Raw genomic sequence first — 12,779 nt, 5'->3', positions numbered from 1 at the left:
TGAAGAAGGAGGAGAAGAAGAAGAAGAAGAAGGAGGAGAAGAAGAAGAAGGAGAAGACGATTATGACAATGATGGTTTATGTTTTTTTTAGTATTATGAACAATGTTAGTTAACTACTTATTGTAATATTAAACTTGAATTTGATGTTTTGAATTTGAACAATGGTACCTAGTTAATGTATTTCAATTGATATTTGCTGTAATATTTTTTGGATTTGTTAAAAATGCAGGAATTGTAATGTACAACACCTATAAAGCTAAAAAAACAACAAGTAGCTATCCCGACGACAAGTCGTCGCTATAGGTCCATAACCGACAACCGTTAAAAACCCTCTAGCGATGACATGTCATCGTAATAGCTAAAACCTTTCGCGGCGACTTCCCGTCGCTATAGGTGTCCCAACGACATGTCATCGCCACAGGTTTTTAATAAAACTTTATTTTTTTCCGAAAATATGGTTGACAAAAGCTGTACTGACGACATGTCGTCGCAATAGGTGAAGCTATGTCGATGACATCTATGCCGACGACGTAATGGACCTATGCCGACATGCTTGTCCCGACGACCCTTTGCCGACGACTTGTCATCGCCATACCCTATACCAACGACTTGTCGTCTATACCAACGACTTGTCGTCTGGATAAGGTCTGGATTTGTTGGAAAGCCTCAAATCTTATACTCTAAACTCTCGTATATAATGAACTTGGAGAAGAGAACAAAACAATTTCTAATATGAAGTATAAATTGTATACTTTAAAGTTGCAGAAAAAAAAAACTCGCACTAGTCATATCAAAGAAAGCCTATATAGGCTTACATGCATACATCACGTGAGAAGAAACTAAATGCAGAAAAATACTAGTCTAATCCAATGGTACATGGTATGACTTCTTCTTCTAAACCCCAACGTGTAAAACCCCAACGTACATATCATTAAAACAGTCAAACCCCTTTACCCATTTTTCCTTATTCAGACTTTAAATAACGTAAACCAGTGATAAACTATTAACTAAAAACCTTAAAACTTATTAAACTAGCAGTCATGCATGTAAACCTGTGAATTAAACCTGATTAATCTCAACAATCACCCCGTTGCTCATTCACAACAGTGTCGGTTCATCATCCTCGCACCGGGTCAAGTGAAGCTCATCCTTTTTCTCCCACAATGGACAGTCTGATATGTAATGTCCAATCTCATTACACTTGTAACACTTCTGGTGACTCTTGTCCCGTTGTACTCGACCATCTTCTCGAATTTTCCCGAACCCCCGACCTCCACCTCGGCCACGCCCATAGTCTTCCCCATTCGAGTTTCCACAACCACAATGTTTACACCTACGCTCTTTTTCTTTTGCTTTTTCATCCGAATTATCAAATAAAAGCTGATTTTGATCGGGTTGGATCTCCTCAACTTTGATCCTTTCTTCATAAGCTTTAAGTCGGCCCACAACATCATCATAACCGATGGTCTTCAAATCTACAACTTGTTCTATAAAAACCACCATATTAATAAAACGTTTTGGTGTCCCATTAAGAAATTTCTTAACCAATTTTGTTTTTTCCATAACTGATCTAAAAGTTTCTTTTTTTTTTAAAAAAGATGCATACAAACACAATAGTTTTCGTAAATATATACTTGTCATAGCATGTACATTTATCGTTGCAGTCAACTAAAAAAGGATGCTTTTTCAGTTACATCATATTAGTTGCCTCCTCCACGCCAAAAAAAAATGTTTAATAAACCAGAATCTCGTCCTATATAAATCATACACCGAAAGCCATGCACCAACTCAAAAACCTAAAACAGTTGGCTCTTCAAAGACAATCAGAAAGGCATCAAACGTGTAACCAATGGGCCTTTCGTCTCTCAAAATAATGCATCTTATCGCCTTTCTTCTTGTTGTAGGGATGTGGTCTTCAGGAGTTACGTGCCGAATGTTAAGTGATGTATCCATCTCTGAGAGACATGAGCTGTGGATGCTACGCTATGGACGTGTGTACCAGGATGACGCAGAGAAGAAAATGCGCTTCAACGTATTCAAGGACAACGTAGAATTCATCGAATCCTTCAATACTGCTGAAAACCAGCCTTACAAAGTAGCGATTAACAAATTTGCAGACCAAACGAATGAAGAGTTCAAAGCCGCTCGTAATGGATATAAGTTTTCATCAAACAAAAGATCAGCAAGAACACCACCTTTTAGGTATGAAAACGTGACTGCCGTGCCACCTAGCATGGATTGGAGAAAGAAAGGAGCTGTTACCCCAGTTAAAGATCAAGGCCAATGTGGTACGTTGATAATGAAACAACAAAAACATAAAAAAAACTGATTTCTACACTATTGGCAATACGTAAATATCGTGGTTATATATAGTTTAGTGTTTTTTATTCTATAGGAAGCTGTTGGGCATTTTCAACAATCGCTGCAACGGAAGGAATTACTCAGCTGACAACTGGAAAACTAATTTCACTGTCTGAGCAAGAGCTAGTGGACTGTGACAGGAGTGGTGTAGATCAAGGATGCGATGGTGGGGAGATGGAAGATGGCTTTGAGTTTATCGTTAAAAACAAAGGCATCAACACCGAGGTGGCTTACCCATATCAGGCAGCAGATGGAACCTGCAACACCAAGGAAGAAGCTGTCCATGCTGCCACCATTACTGGGTATGAAAAAGTGCCAGCCAACAGTGAATCCGCATTGTTACAGGCAGTCGCCAATCAACCCATATCAGTTTCCATTGACGCCAGTGGCATGGGTTTCCAGTTCTATTCAGGTGGCGTGTTTACTGGGGATTGTGGAACTGATCTTGACCATGGTGTTACAGCAGTTGGATATGGAGTGACCGATGATGGAATGAAGTACTGGTTGGTAAAAAATTCGTGGGGTGCCAGCTGGGGGGATAGTGGATACATAATGATGCAAAGAGATGTTAGTGCCAAAGAAGGTCTATGTGGAATAGCTATGGATTCATCGTATCCAACTGCTTAGATCTCCAGTTTATACTTGCCTTTTATAACCTGAATTAAACACACGAAGCATGGCTATCTGCATGTCCATATGTATATATATGTAATTATTGTATTCTGGTCCTTGTAATCTATGTTACACAAATTATATACTTGTTAATTAATATAAATCTACTCATAATCAAATGCAAGTTTTCTTCGTATATTCTATATCTCAATACAATGTAGAATATAGCCGGGGGCTAATCCTTAATTTAGATAAGTTTGGGTTATAAAAAAAATATTCAAATAAAAAAACAAAAAAACACGAAACACAAAACAAACAAACACATCCCGTCAAAAAATGGTCATGACATATTAACTACTAAGGGGAAATGACATAGATGCACCGCAATGTTCTTAGGGATAATCGCTTTAGTACCTAAAGTTATTTTATCTCTTTATAAGGGCATAAAGTCGGAAGCAACCTGTCTCTATAGCCACCGTGACCTATTTAGTGGATACATAATGATGCAAAGAGATTAGTGCCAAAGAAGGTATATGTGGAATAGCTATGGATTCATCTATCTCTCAACTACTCTCTCTTACTAAAACCCTAATATAATCGGTAACAATTCTAAAATACGCTGCTTCTTCCTGTTCCTGTTTCTTCATCTTTTGGTCCAAATTTTCTAGCTTTCTATTGTTTGGTTTTTCTATGGTTGTTTGTTAGATTTATTTATTATGTTATTCAAAAGAACAATAGAATCGCTACCCTTTGTGGAAGTCATCTTAAATTGTGTAGGATTAGGTTAATTTGATTCTAAATATATGAGTTTCATAGTTATTTTTGAAGTTTCGATCGAAGCCAAACCTACCAAGATAAAAATATTGTTTTTATTTGTATTTTTTGACATATGATACTTGGTTATGAGTTTATTACTTATATTTAAACATGAGGTATGTAATTGTCAATTGTATTTTAGCATTTTCCTTGTTTTTTATATCCGAACTTTAGACTAACGAGATTCAGTTTAATAGGCTAATTATGGATGATCATATGGATATACGCATGAAGGCCTCCATATATTTATGGTGAAAATGGTAAAAACATAACAGAGTAACACATTTGTATATTTCAAAATAGTTACTCTACCTAGGTTCTTTGATTATGAAATTTGTATGTTGTTGTGGGTGCCACGTACAATATTTTACATGGAGCTTCACCAATTTACCTTGGATGATCCAACTTCTTTTGTTAAAAAGGTTTTATCTTGTGAAGTATGCATCTTTTACCACTTTCATGTGACATTCTTGGATATATTGGTGCTTATGACATTTATGCTTATACATAGAGTAAACAAAAACCGCACCGTAATTAAAATTAACCGCATAAATCGCAAACGCAATTAAAACCGATGGTGAAGTTCTCAGTTTTTCAAAAACCGCAAACTTGTGGTGCGGTGCGGTTATTAGTTTTCAAAAACCGCAGAAAAAACCGCAGCGCACCGCATATACTATATAAATTTTTTTATTAATGATTAATATATTAAATATTAAAAATAAGACAAGTTTCATGAATAAAAAAAGGATAAAATTCTAGAAGACAAAAGTGTTAGTTTTTTCATATGTTTAACTTTGGAAAATTGTGAAATTTGACAATTTTAAGATATTTATTGTTAATTACTAGTGATTTAAAATTTTTAAGATATTAGTTGTTTGGAATTTAAGTTAATTGTTTTATACCTTATAGTTTTTTATTATTATACAAATAATATGTTTAAACTCTAAAATACGATTATAAACCACACAAAATAACTGCACCAAATATGTGCGGTTAATAACCGAAACACACAAAAACAAAACCGCACGCAAAAATAACCGCACCAAGAGGTTTTTAAAATGGATTAACCGCATTTGTGGTTAGTGGTGAGGTTTTGGCCAATAACCACACCGCGTTCACCCTACTTATATATAAGCATCTGACGGGTTTAACTACAAGGGCATAGTAGGTAAAGTTTTTTATCAATTAAAAACATTGACGGGTTTACCTGCAAAATTAACCAATTTATAACTATACTTAATTTTTTTTTTTCTTATGAAGATATTAGACTTGAAAATATATGTAATGTTTTATTATTGACATTGTCAATTATGGATATGGATATTCACATGGTTGGGTTGAACAATGAAGTGGGGCAGAGCTTGTGGGGTTGTTCTATAGTATATAGTACTGAAGAGAGGATTAATCAATAAAATTCAGACCTGGAAACATATAGCCTCAACCAAAAGAGAAACATGTTTTATTGCTATGGTGTTTCTCAAAAAGGTAGCATGTTTCTTTGCTTCTTTTAATCAAATTAAAATGCTAAAGTTTTTTGATTTTTTTTATGGATTTGTAGCAATGGAAATCAAACCATGGGCTTTGGGCTTGACTAAAAGCCAAGAATGATTATTTTAATGGAAATGGAAATAGCAATGCATGTTCATTGTTTGTCTGTTTTAAGAAAAACTAATGTAAGATGCTAAAATTATCAAAGGAACTAAAGTATAATCGCTTTGATTAGATGCATGATGGTAAAATGTTCAAAGTAACGGAAGTACAATGGAAATTTGGAATAGTTATGTTGTCAAGTTTGCATCTTTTACCACTTTCATGTGACATTCTTGCTTTTTTTTTCTTTTATCTTTTAAGAGTACCTTAGTTTATGGATGCCTAACAAATACATAATTTTCATGGATACACAACTTTATTATTATTTTATTATTATTATGAGTATTTGAAAACAATTGTAAGTTTTGTGGTTTTTACTTTGTTTTAAATAACTTTTGTTCAATGGTCGAAGATTAATGATATTATTGTGCTTTAGTTTAAAGGAAAACTACAATAAAGTTCTTACATATTGCTCGTCTAATCGATTTAGTTCTAATATATTTTTTTTATTCAATTAAGTCTAAAAAAAATGGTAATCGTATTCAATTTAACCTTTTACCCGGTCAACAAGTCATCCAACTTTCAAAAATTATATTTTTGGCCCAGATTTCAAAATTTATTACAAATTTTGTCCAAAATTACATTTTTTGCCCAGATAATAAATTTTATTACAAATTTGGTCTAAAATTTACTCTTTTGCCCAAATTTTAGAACTTTGTTACCAATTCATCCTAATTTTAGTTTTTTTACAACTTTTTTTCTCAAAATTTTGTTTCCAATATATTTTTCTTTATAAAATCATATGTATATAAAAAAACATATTTTCACATAAAAAATCTTATATTGTCTATGTAATTTAAAAAATAAAAAAAAAACTTTTTTGTGTATGAAATATCTATTTATAAAAATAGGTATTTATTAAGTACATAAATATATACAAATATTTTTTTATTATATATATATATATATATATATATATATATATATATATACAGACGCGTATTTTACAAAATAAAAAATATATACACACCTATTTTATTATAAATACATTTGTATACAAACACATGTTTATAAAAAATGTAAAAAAAACACCCAATTCATAATAAATGTATGTGTGTGTGTGTGTGTGTGTGTGTATATATATATATATATATATATATATATGCACACAAATAGGAGTGTGTGTGTGTGTGTGTGTGTGTATATATATATATATATATATATATATATATATATATATGCACACAAATAGGTGTATATCTATATTTTTTTTTTATAAAATGGTGTTTGTATCCCATTCTTTTATAAAAACCTTATATATATATATATATATATATATATATATATATATATATGTTTAGAAAAGAACTATATACAAACAATTATTTGGGTGTATATAAATATCTTTTTTACAAAATAAATGCATATGTTTACTATGAAATATGTGTTTGTATATATATTTTTTATAAATATGTGTTTGCATACAAATATATCTATAATAAAATAGGTGTTTGCATACATCTTTTTTTTGGAAAATAAATGTATGTATAAATATGTTTTATATAAACGGATTTATATATTTTTATGTACTTAATAAATATCTATTTTTATAAACGGTTATTACATATACAAAAAAGTTTTTTTAAATGTTTTTATATAGAAAATATAAGATTTTTTATGTGAAAATATGTTTTTTTTTGTATAAATATGATTTTATAAAGAAAAATCATATTCGAAACAAAATTTTGAGAAAAAAAAGTTGTAAAAAACTAAAGTTACGATGAATTCATAAAAAAATTCTAAAATTTGGGCCAAAAAGGTAATTTTTGGATCAAGTTTATAATAAAAATTAAAATCTAGGCCAAAATGTAAATTTTGGACCAAATTTGTAATAAATTTTGAAATCTGGGCTATAAATATAATTTTTGAAAGTTTGATGACCTATTGACCGGGTAAAATGGTTAAATTGAATATGATTACCGGTTTTTTGAACTTAACTGAATAAAAAAATATATATGAGGAATAAATCGATTATAAGATCAATATGCGTATAAATACATAATTTTCATAGATACACAACTTTATTATTATTATATTATTATGAGTATTTGAAACCAATTGTATGTTTTGTGCTTTTTACTTTGTTTTAATGAAGTTTTGTTCAATGGTCAAAGATTAATGATATTATTATGCCTTAGTTTAATGTTGTCTTTTCATTTATTTACATCATCTTTGTTCCGCGGTAAGTATGTAAATAATATTATTTATGTTTTTGTAGTTATATTTAATATACATTTACTTAGATATAAACTTTATACTGTTAGTGTTAACTTTTTATATACCCTTAAATCGACATCAAAAAATAATACTTTGGTTTACAAAGGTGAAATGTAAAAAAAAAATTAACACTTTGGTTTACAAAAGTGAAAATAACATCCGGAAATTCAGAGATATAGATAATATAATCTAGTCCTATCAAACATTATTTGCAGTACAAATGGTCATTATAAAGACGGTTGAATACTTGAATGTGAAAAAACCAACAAACTCAATCAATTTCATTTTCTATTGTTCTTTTGTTGTTTTGACATTTCTCTCATTTGATTTGATTCATGTGTGCAAACTTCTTGGAAAGTATGATATATTGCAACTTATTTATATTATTAGATCTTTACCGAAGAAACCAATCTTAAAAACTTAACTATTTGTTGCTCGTCTAAAAGAAGCTAAATGTTGAAATTAAACTATTCACCATTCTTCGAAACGAAATTAATCGTCGAAGAAAGAGAACTCAAATTAAGATATTATATTATCCAATGTTGTTTATAAAAAGTGATTTTTGCAAATATATGATTAATGATTATGTTGTTTTATTTTTGTAACTATGGTGCCTACAGGCTATAATATTTTTATATATCTATTACATTTAAAATAGAAAATAATTAATATTTTTTTTATTTTAGATAAGGATCATAAATAATACAACTTCCAATTTTGTATTATGAAAAAATAGTATATTTTTTTCTGTATAACGTTTTTTACTTTTTTTTTTTTGGAAAGGGAACTTCTCTAACGATGGTTTCCGGGCCAGCTTTCGCGCACCGACTAATCCCCCGCTGCAAACATAAAGCTTTGCCTCATGCCCTGGAGTCACTGCAGGCGAACCTCCATGGCCACAAAGGCTGAGTGGTGCCATGATTTGAACATGGGTCAACGTTTTTTACTTTTTATTGATAATGCATTATGATTTGTAATTTATTTTATCTTTTTGTGTTGATGTAGGTTGGTTATATACCATATTTATTTTAAATAGAACGATAATATATTCATGATTGATTTTCTATGATTTTTTTTTCATTTTTCTAAACTTTATATTTCGTTATATGATTTTTATTACCATAAGTCTACCCTACACAATAAAAGAATAGTTCTTTTAGGTTGCCACGTGTCACTTGTTGAAGCATTTAGTTTATGTTTGTCACGTATCATTTTGTTAGGCATTCAATTCAAATTTAAAATTTCAATTAGTCCTGATTATTTGGGATGCGCATCAATTGCCCCGTTATCATCTCGAACCTCCTATCTACCTCTTGCAATCATTTATAATCTGATGTTTCACTTGTGCCTCTTATCTTCTCAATACTCTATAGCTGAAGATTCTCTTAATATTATCTGCTTCAAACCGAATGGAGAGCACTAGGTTTGGACTTCTCTAATTTTTACTAATTTCTTTGTTTTTTTTTTGTCACTTTCAACTTAGTTTTCTTCTATCTTGATTCCTTCTATCTGCTAGTCATCGATAAGGTGAAGGGAAAGAAGCGCATGAAATTGATGGATAAGTAATCTTTAGGTGAACTCCAATTATAAGTCTTTACATTTTCGATTTCCCTCTTTTCAGTTATTCTGGTATTCAATTTTTTTTATTTTTATTTTTATTTTTTTTGCAATTTTTCATCTTCATAGCATACAATTTTAATACTACTAGCATTCGTGTTTTGAACTTATACAAAGAATCCATGGATTTAAGAAGATGGAGAAGCATTAGGCAAGCCAATCGACAATGCAATCCTTTATAGGATGAAGCAACTCTCATCCATGAACAAACTCAAGACACTTGCTCTCAAGGTTTTCTTAATAACACATTTTCCTCATATTCATGTATACATCATATTCACATATACATCTTCACGCTAATTGTGTTACATGCCAATATAGATGGAAATTGGTCAATACACTACATTGAGTTCATTACAACAACAATGCATAGACACAAACCAGAACGTGAAGAAAATATCTACAAAGCATTTCAGCAGTTTGATATAGTTGGTAGTGGGTATGCATTTGAAAAATGTATTTTTGTAGTTTTTCTCTTAATTTTGTAAAAAAAAATATTCAATTCAAACAATGGAAATTGGTAATATTCTTAAATTTGAATACTTTAGGGTTGCAAAATGTAATCTGTACATGAAAAATACAGTCTTGTTAGGATTATTGAAATCCATAACTAAAGGAAAGATTGAAGTTGGATTTTTTCTAATCTTCATTAGAAAGAAATATGGATGGAAGAAGAGAGAGAAAGAGGGGTTTTCTTTTAAAAGTAAGGTTGATTGATGGTTGTTCCAACATGATGAACCGTCTACACGTCGATAAAGTTCTATCATACTAGGATTCTTTTTTTAAATTAATTGTGAACTGATAGTATCTATTTGGTGATAGATACATGATTGTACATAATAAACAGGGTCTATTTCCAGAAATCATGTAACATCCATGATATCCATGAAAATTTAAAACTTTTTCAAGCATTCAAAAACCATTATTTAAATGATTTCAAAATAGTTTCATATCAAAGTATCCCATAAATCAAAATCATAAAATGCAGGAGGTGCACGATCAAGCCTTCACCTTCCCGTGATCATCCAAAATACCTAAAACAAAATCCAAAACTGTAAGCCCGAAGATTAGTGAATTCCCCCAAAATACCAACACCATACAAACCATAACCATATCATAAACAACAACATTCATATAGAGTCTATAGTATGAGTGGACCGCCTTCATCGGGCCTTCAGTCTGTCTGGCCCACTCTCAGAACTTTCAGCATGTCTGGTCCGCCGTACCGGGCCTTCAGCCTGTTTGGACCATTCTTCGGGCTGTCACCCTGAGTGATATGCCCTATTGGGCATGCAGTCTATCCAGGTCATCTGGTATGTTGGCCTACAACACAAATTTGGTCCGCCTCAACCCACCCCCAAGCATACAATCAACATATAGATAACAAATGCTAGCATATACAAACAGTCAGACCGATCTAACAGAATACTAATCATAACATCATCCTATAAACCAGGATACCGACTTAACATGTTGCTAAACATAGCATCATCCTATATACCAGAATACCGACCTAACAGGTCACTAAGCATATCATCATGCGATAACCAGGATAACAATCCAAAAGGGTCGTCATTGGTGCCTACGACCCTGTCAATATAGTGAGGAAAACTCACCTTACAAGTAGTGTTGAACTAGACTGAAAGTCCCCGATCGTTGTCTCACCGAAAATCCTGAACTATCCAAAATAATGAATACTAAGTCAACAATTGGGATATCAATCTTGAACAAGGGTCCCACATAGGGTAATAGTCGATTTTGCCCTTTCTCTAATTTGGCCCAAGGCCCAATACCAAATCCATGATCCAAAAGTCCAAATATACAAGGCCCACCATTTGCCCAATTTTCCCAGTTGGGCCTAACTCTATAATTGGGCCTCACCCTAAGGTCCAATTACATATTAGGCCCAAAACACATCTATTCAGACAGTCCAACAAGGCCCATTGTCAAACTGGCCCAAAAGTGGCCCAATCTCGAAGCCCAAATCACAAAAGCCCATCAGAGGGCGTACGCGGGGCGTACTCCTCTAGTAAGTTGGGCGTACTCCGCCTTGCGTTAACCACCATCAGGGTGGTTAACTTAGTACATTGGGCATACAAAACTTATGCGGGGCGTACACGAGTTTTTACCAAAACCTTAATAAGTGCTTAATGGCTTAAGCACTTGGGCCCAAATTCCAGATCCATGGGCTAAATGTGTCTTAGAACCATAAAGTCTCAAACTTTAAGACTTTGGACGTCCAGAAAGTTCTTAATTCAAAGTCTTAATCAATTAAGACCTCTCAACCACTTGCATGAGACACTTCTAGTCATTGGGACCTCATTTTTATCACTTTGGACCCTTCCTAGGGTCTGAAAGGACAACTTAACATCATGCACAAACTTGGGACTTTTGTGACAAGAAAGGTATTATAAAGCTATTATGGCAAGATCTATATCATGTAAACATAACGGCATGAGCTTTAAGAGCATAAAGTAACCTCAGATCTACAAGCTTGCCTCACTTCTCCAACTCCTTGATGCAATACCTTCTTCTTCAACTACCGAAAACACAAACTTTTAGCTCACACACTCAAGAAAGGGGTTAAGATTTGGGGAAAACGGCTCAAAGGTAGGGAGGCTAAAATGTTAGAGGGTTATGAGCTCATAAGGACACTTATATAGCACCCAAACCCTAAATATTAGGGTTTCCATCTGACATAAGTACGTCCAGCGTACAAAAGTGTACGCACAACGTACTAAGGCGCATCTAGTACGCTCAGCATACCCTTATGTACGCTTAGCATACTCCTCTTGATTCCAAAGTTGCAACTTTAACCCTTAGACTTCTCGTGGTTTCACCCTTACACCCCCAAGGACTAATAATGACAGAATAATAATAAAAGAGGGTTTGAAAATACCTACAAATTCCGGGATGTTACAAACCACTTGGTAGTTATAAAGATATGTCGATCAACTTCGAAATTTTAGATTCATTTTTTAACTTATCTTGAAATTTCTATAATATATGTAGAATTGAGTTGATAGGTTTTTTTTTTAATATAGTTCGATACTAAATAAAATGGTATCTAAGACTTACAGGTTATTGGAGAAGCTATAATTGATGAGTTTTATGATGAGATTGCAATGCTTCAAACTGTTAAGAAGTTTTTGAACCATATAGTTTTTCGACATTTTTAGGTGCAAAGTTCTCATTGGATGTTGCTTACCTTCTTGTATGTGTAAATGGGTTGAGTCTTTCCTATAAATAGGAAGTGAGTGAATCCCATTATGTAAGAAAACCCATTTAGAGAGTTAGTTTAGTGAGAGAATATTCAAAACTCACTTGTACTCTTACTATTCTAATGGAGCTTAAACGTGTATATTTACTCATTGTGTTCTTCATGTTTGTATGATTCACTAGATCTTTACAATTCCGCACTTCATCATAATTAGGGTCACTAAAATTGGTATTAGAGCGGGTGTTCTTGAAGTTCTTAAGAATTGATCCATGATGACAACATGATT

The 12,779-nt window shown here is 32.3% G+C and overlaps 1 protein-coding gene across 1 annotated transcript; it reads left to right on the top strand.

Annotated features, from left to right (window-relative positions):
• Positions 1-1,731: 1,731 nt before the first annotated feature.
• LOC128133844 (senescence-specific cysteine protease SAG39-like) lies at positions 1,732-3,294 on the top strand. The gene is made up of 2 exons (XM_052771369.1): positions 1,732-2,288; positions 2,396-3,294. The coding sequence occupies exons 1-2, from the start codon at positions 1,850-1,852 to the stop codon at positions 2,986-2,988; spliced, it is 1,032 nt and encodes a 343-aa protein (XP_052627329.1). The 5' UTR covers positions 1,732-1,849; the 3' UTR covers positions 2,989-3,294.
• The last annotated feature ends 9,485 nt before the right edge of the window (positions 3,295-12,779 follow it).

Source organism: Lactuca sativa, chromosome 4 (assembly GCF_002870075.4).
Source record: "Lactuca sativa cultivar Salinas chromosome 4, Lsat_Salinas_v11, whole genome shotgun sequence".
Taxonomy (NCBI): domain Eukaryota; kingdom Viridiplantae; phylum Streptophyta; class Magnoliopsida; order Asterales; family Asteraceae; genus Lactuca; species Lactuca sativa.
This window is presented reverse-complemented; position numbering and strand designations above follow the sequence as displayed.

Excerpts from the sequence above, each read along its gene's own strand:
- LOC128133844 (XM_052771369.1), top strand. The coding sequence starts at position 1,850 with ATGGGCCTTTCGTCTCTCAAAATAATGCATCTTATCGCCTTTCTTCTT. Across the intron at positions 2,289-2,395 it reads TAAAGATCAAGGCCAATGTG|GAAGCTGTTGGGCATTTTCA; the intron begins GTACGTTGATAA and ends TTTATTCTATAG.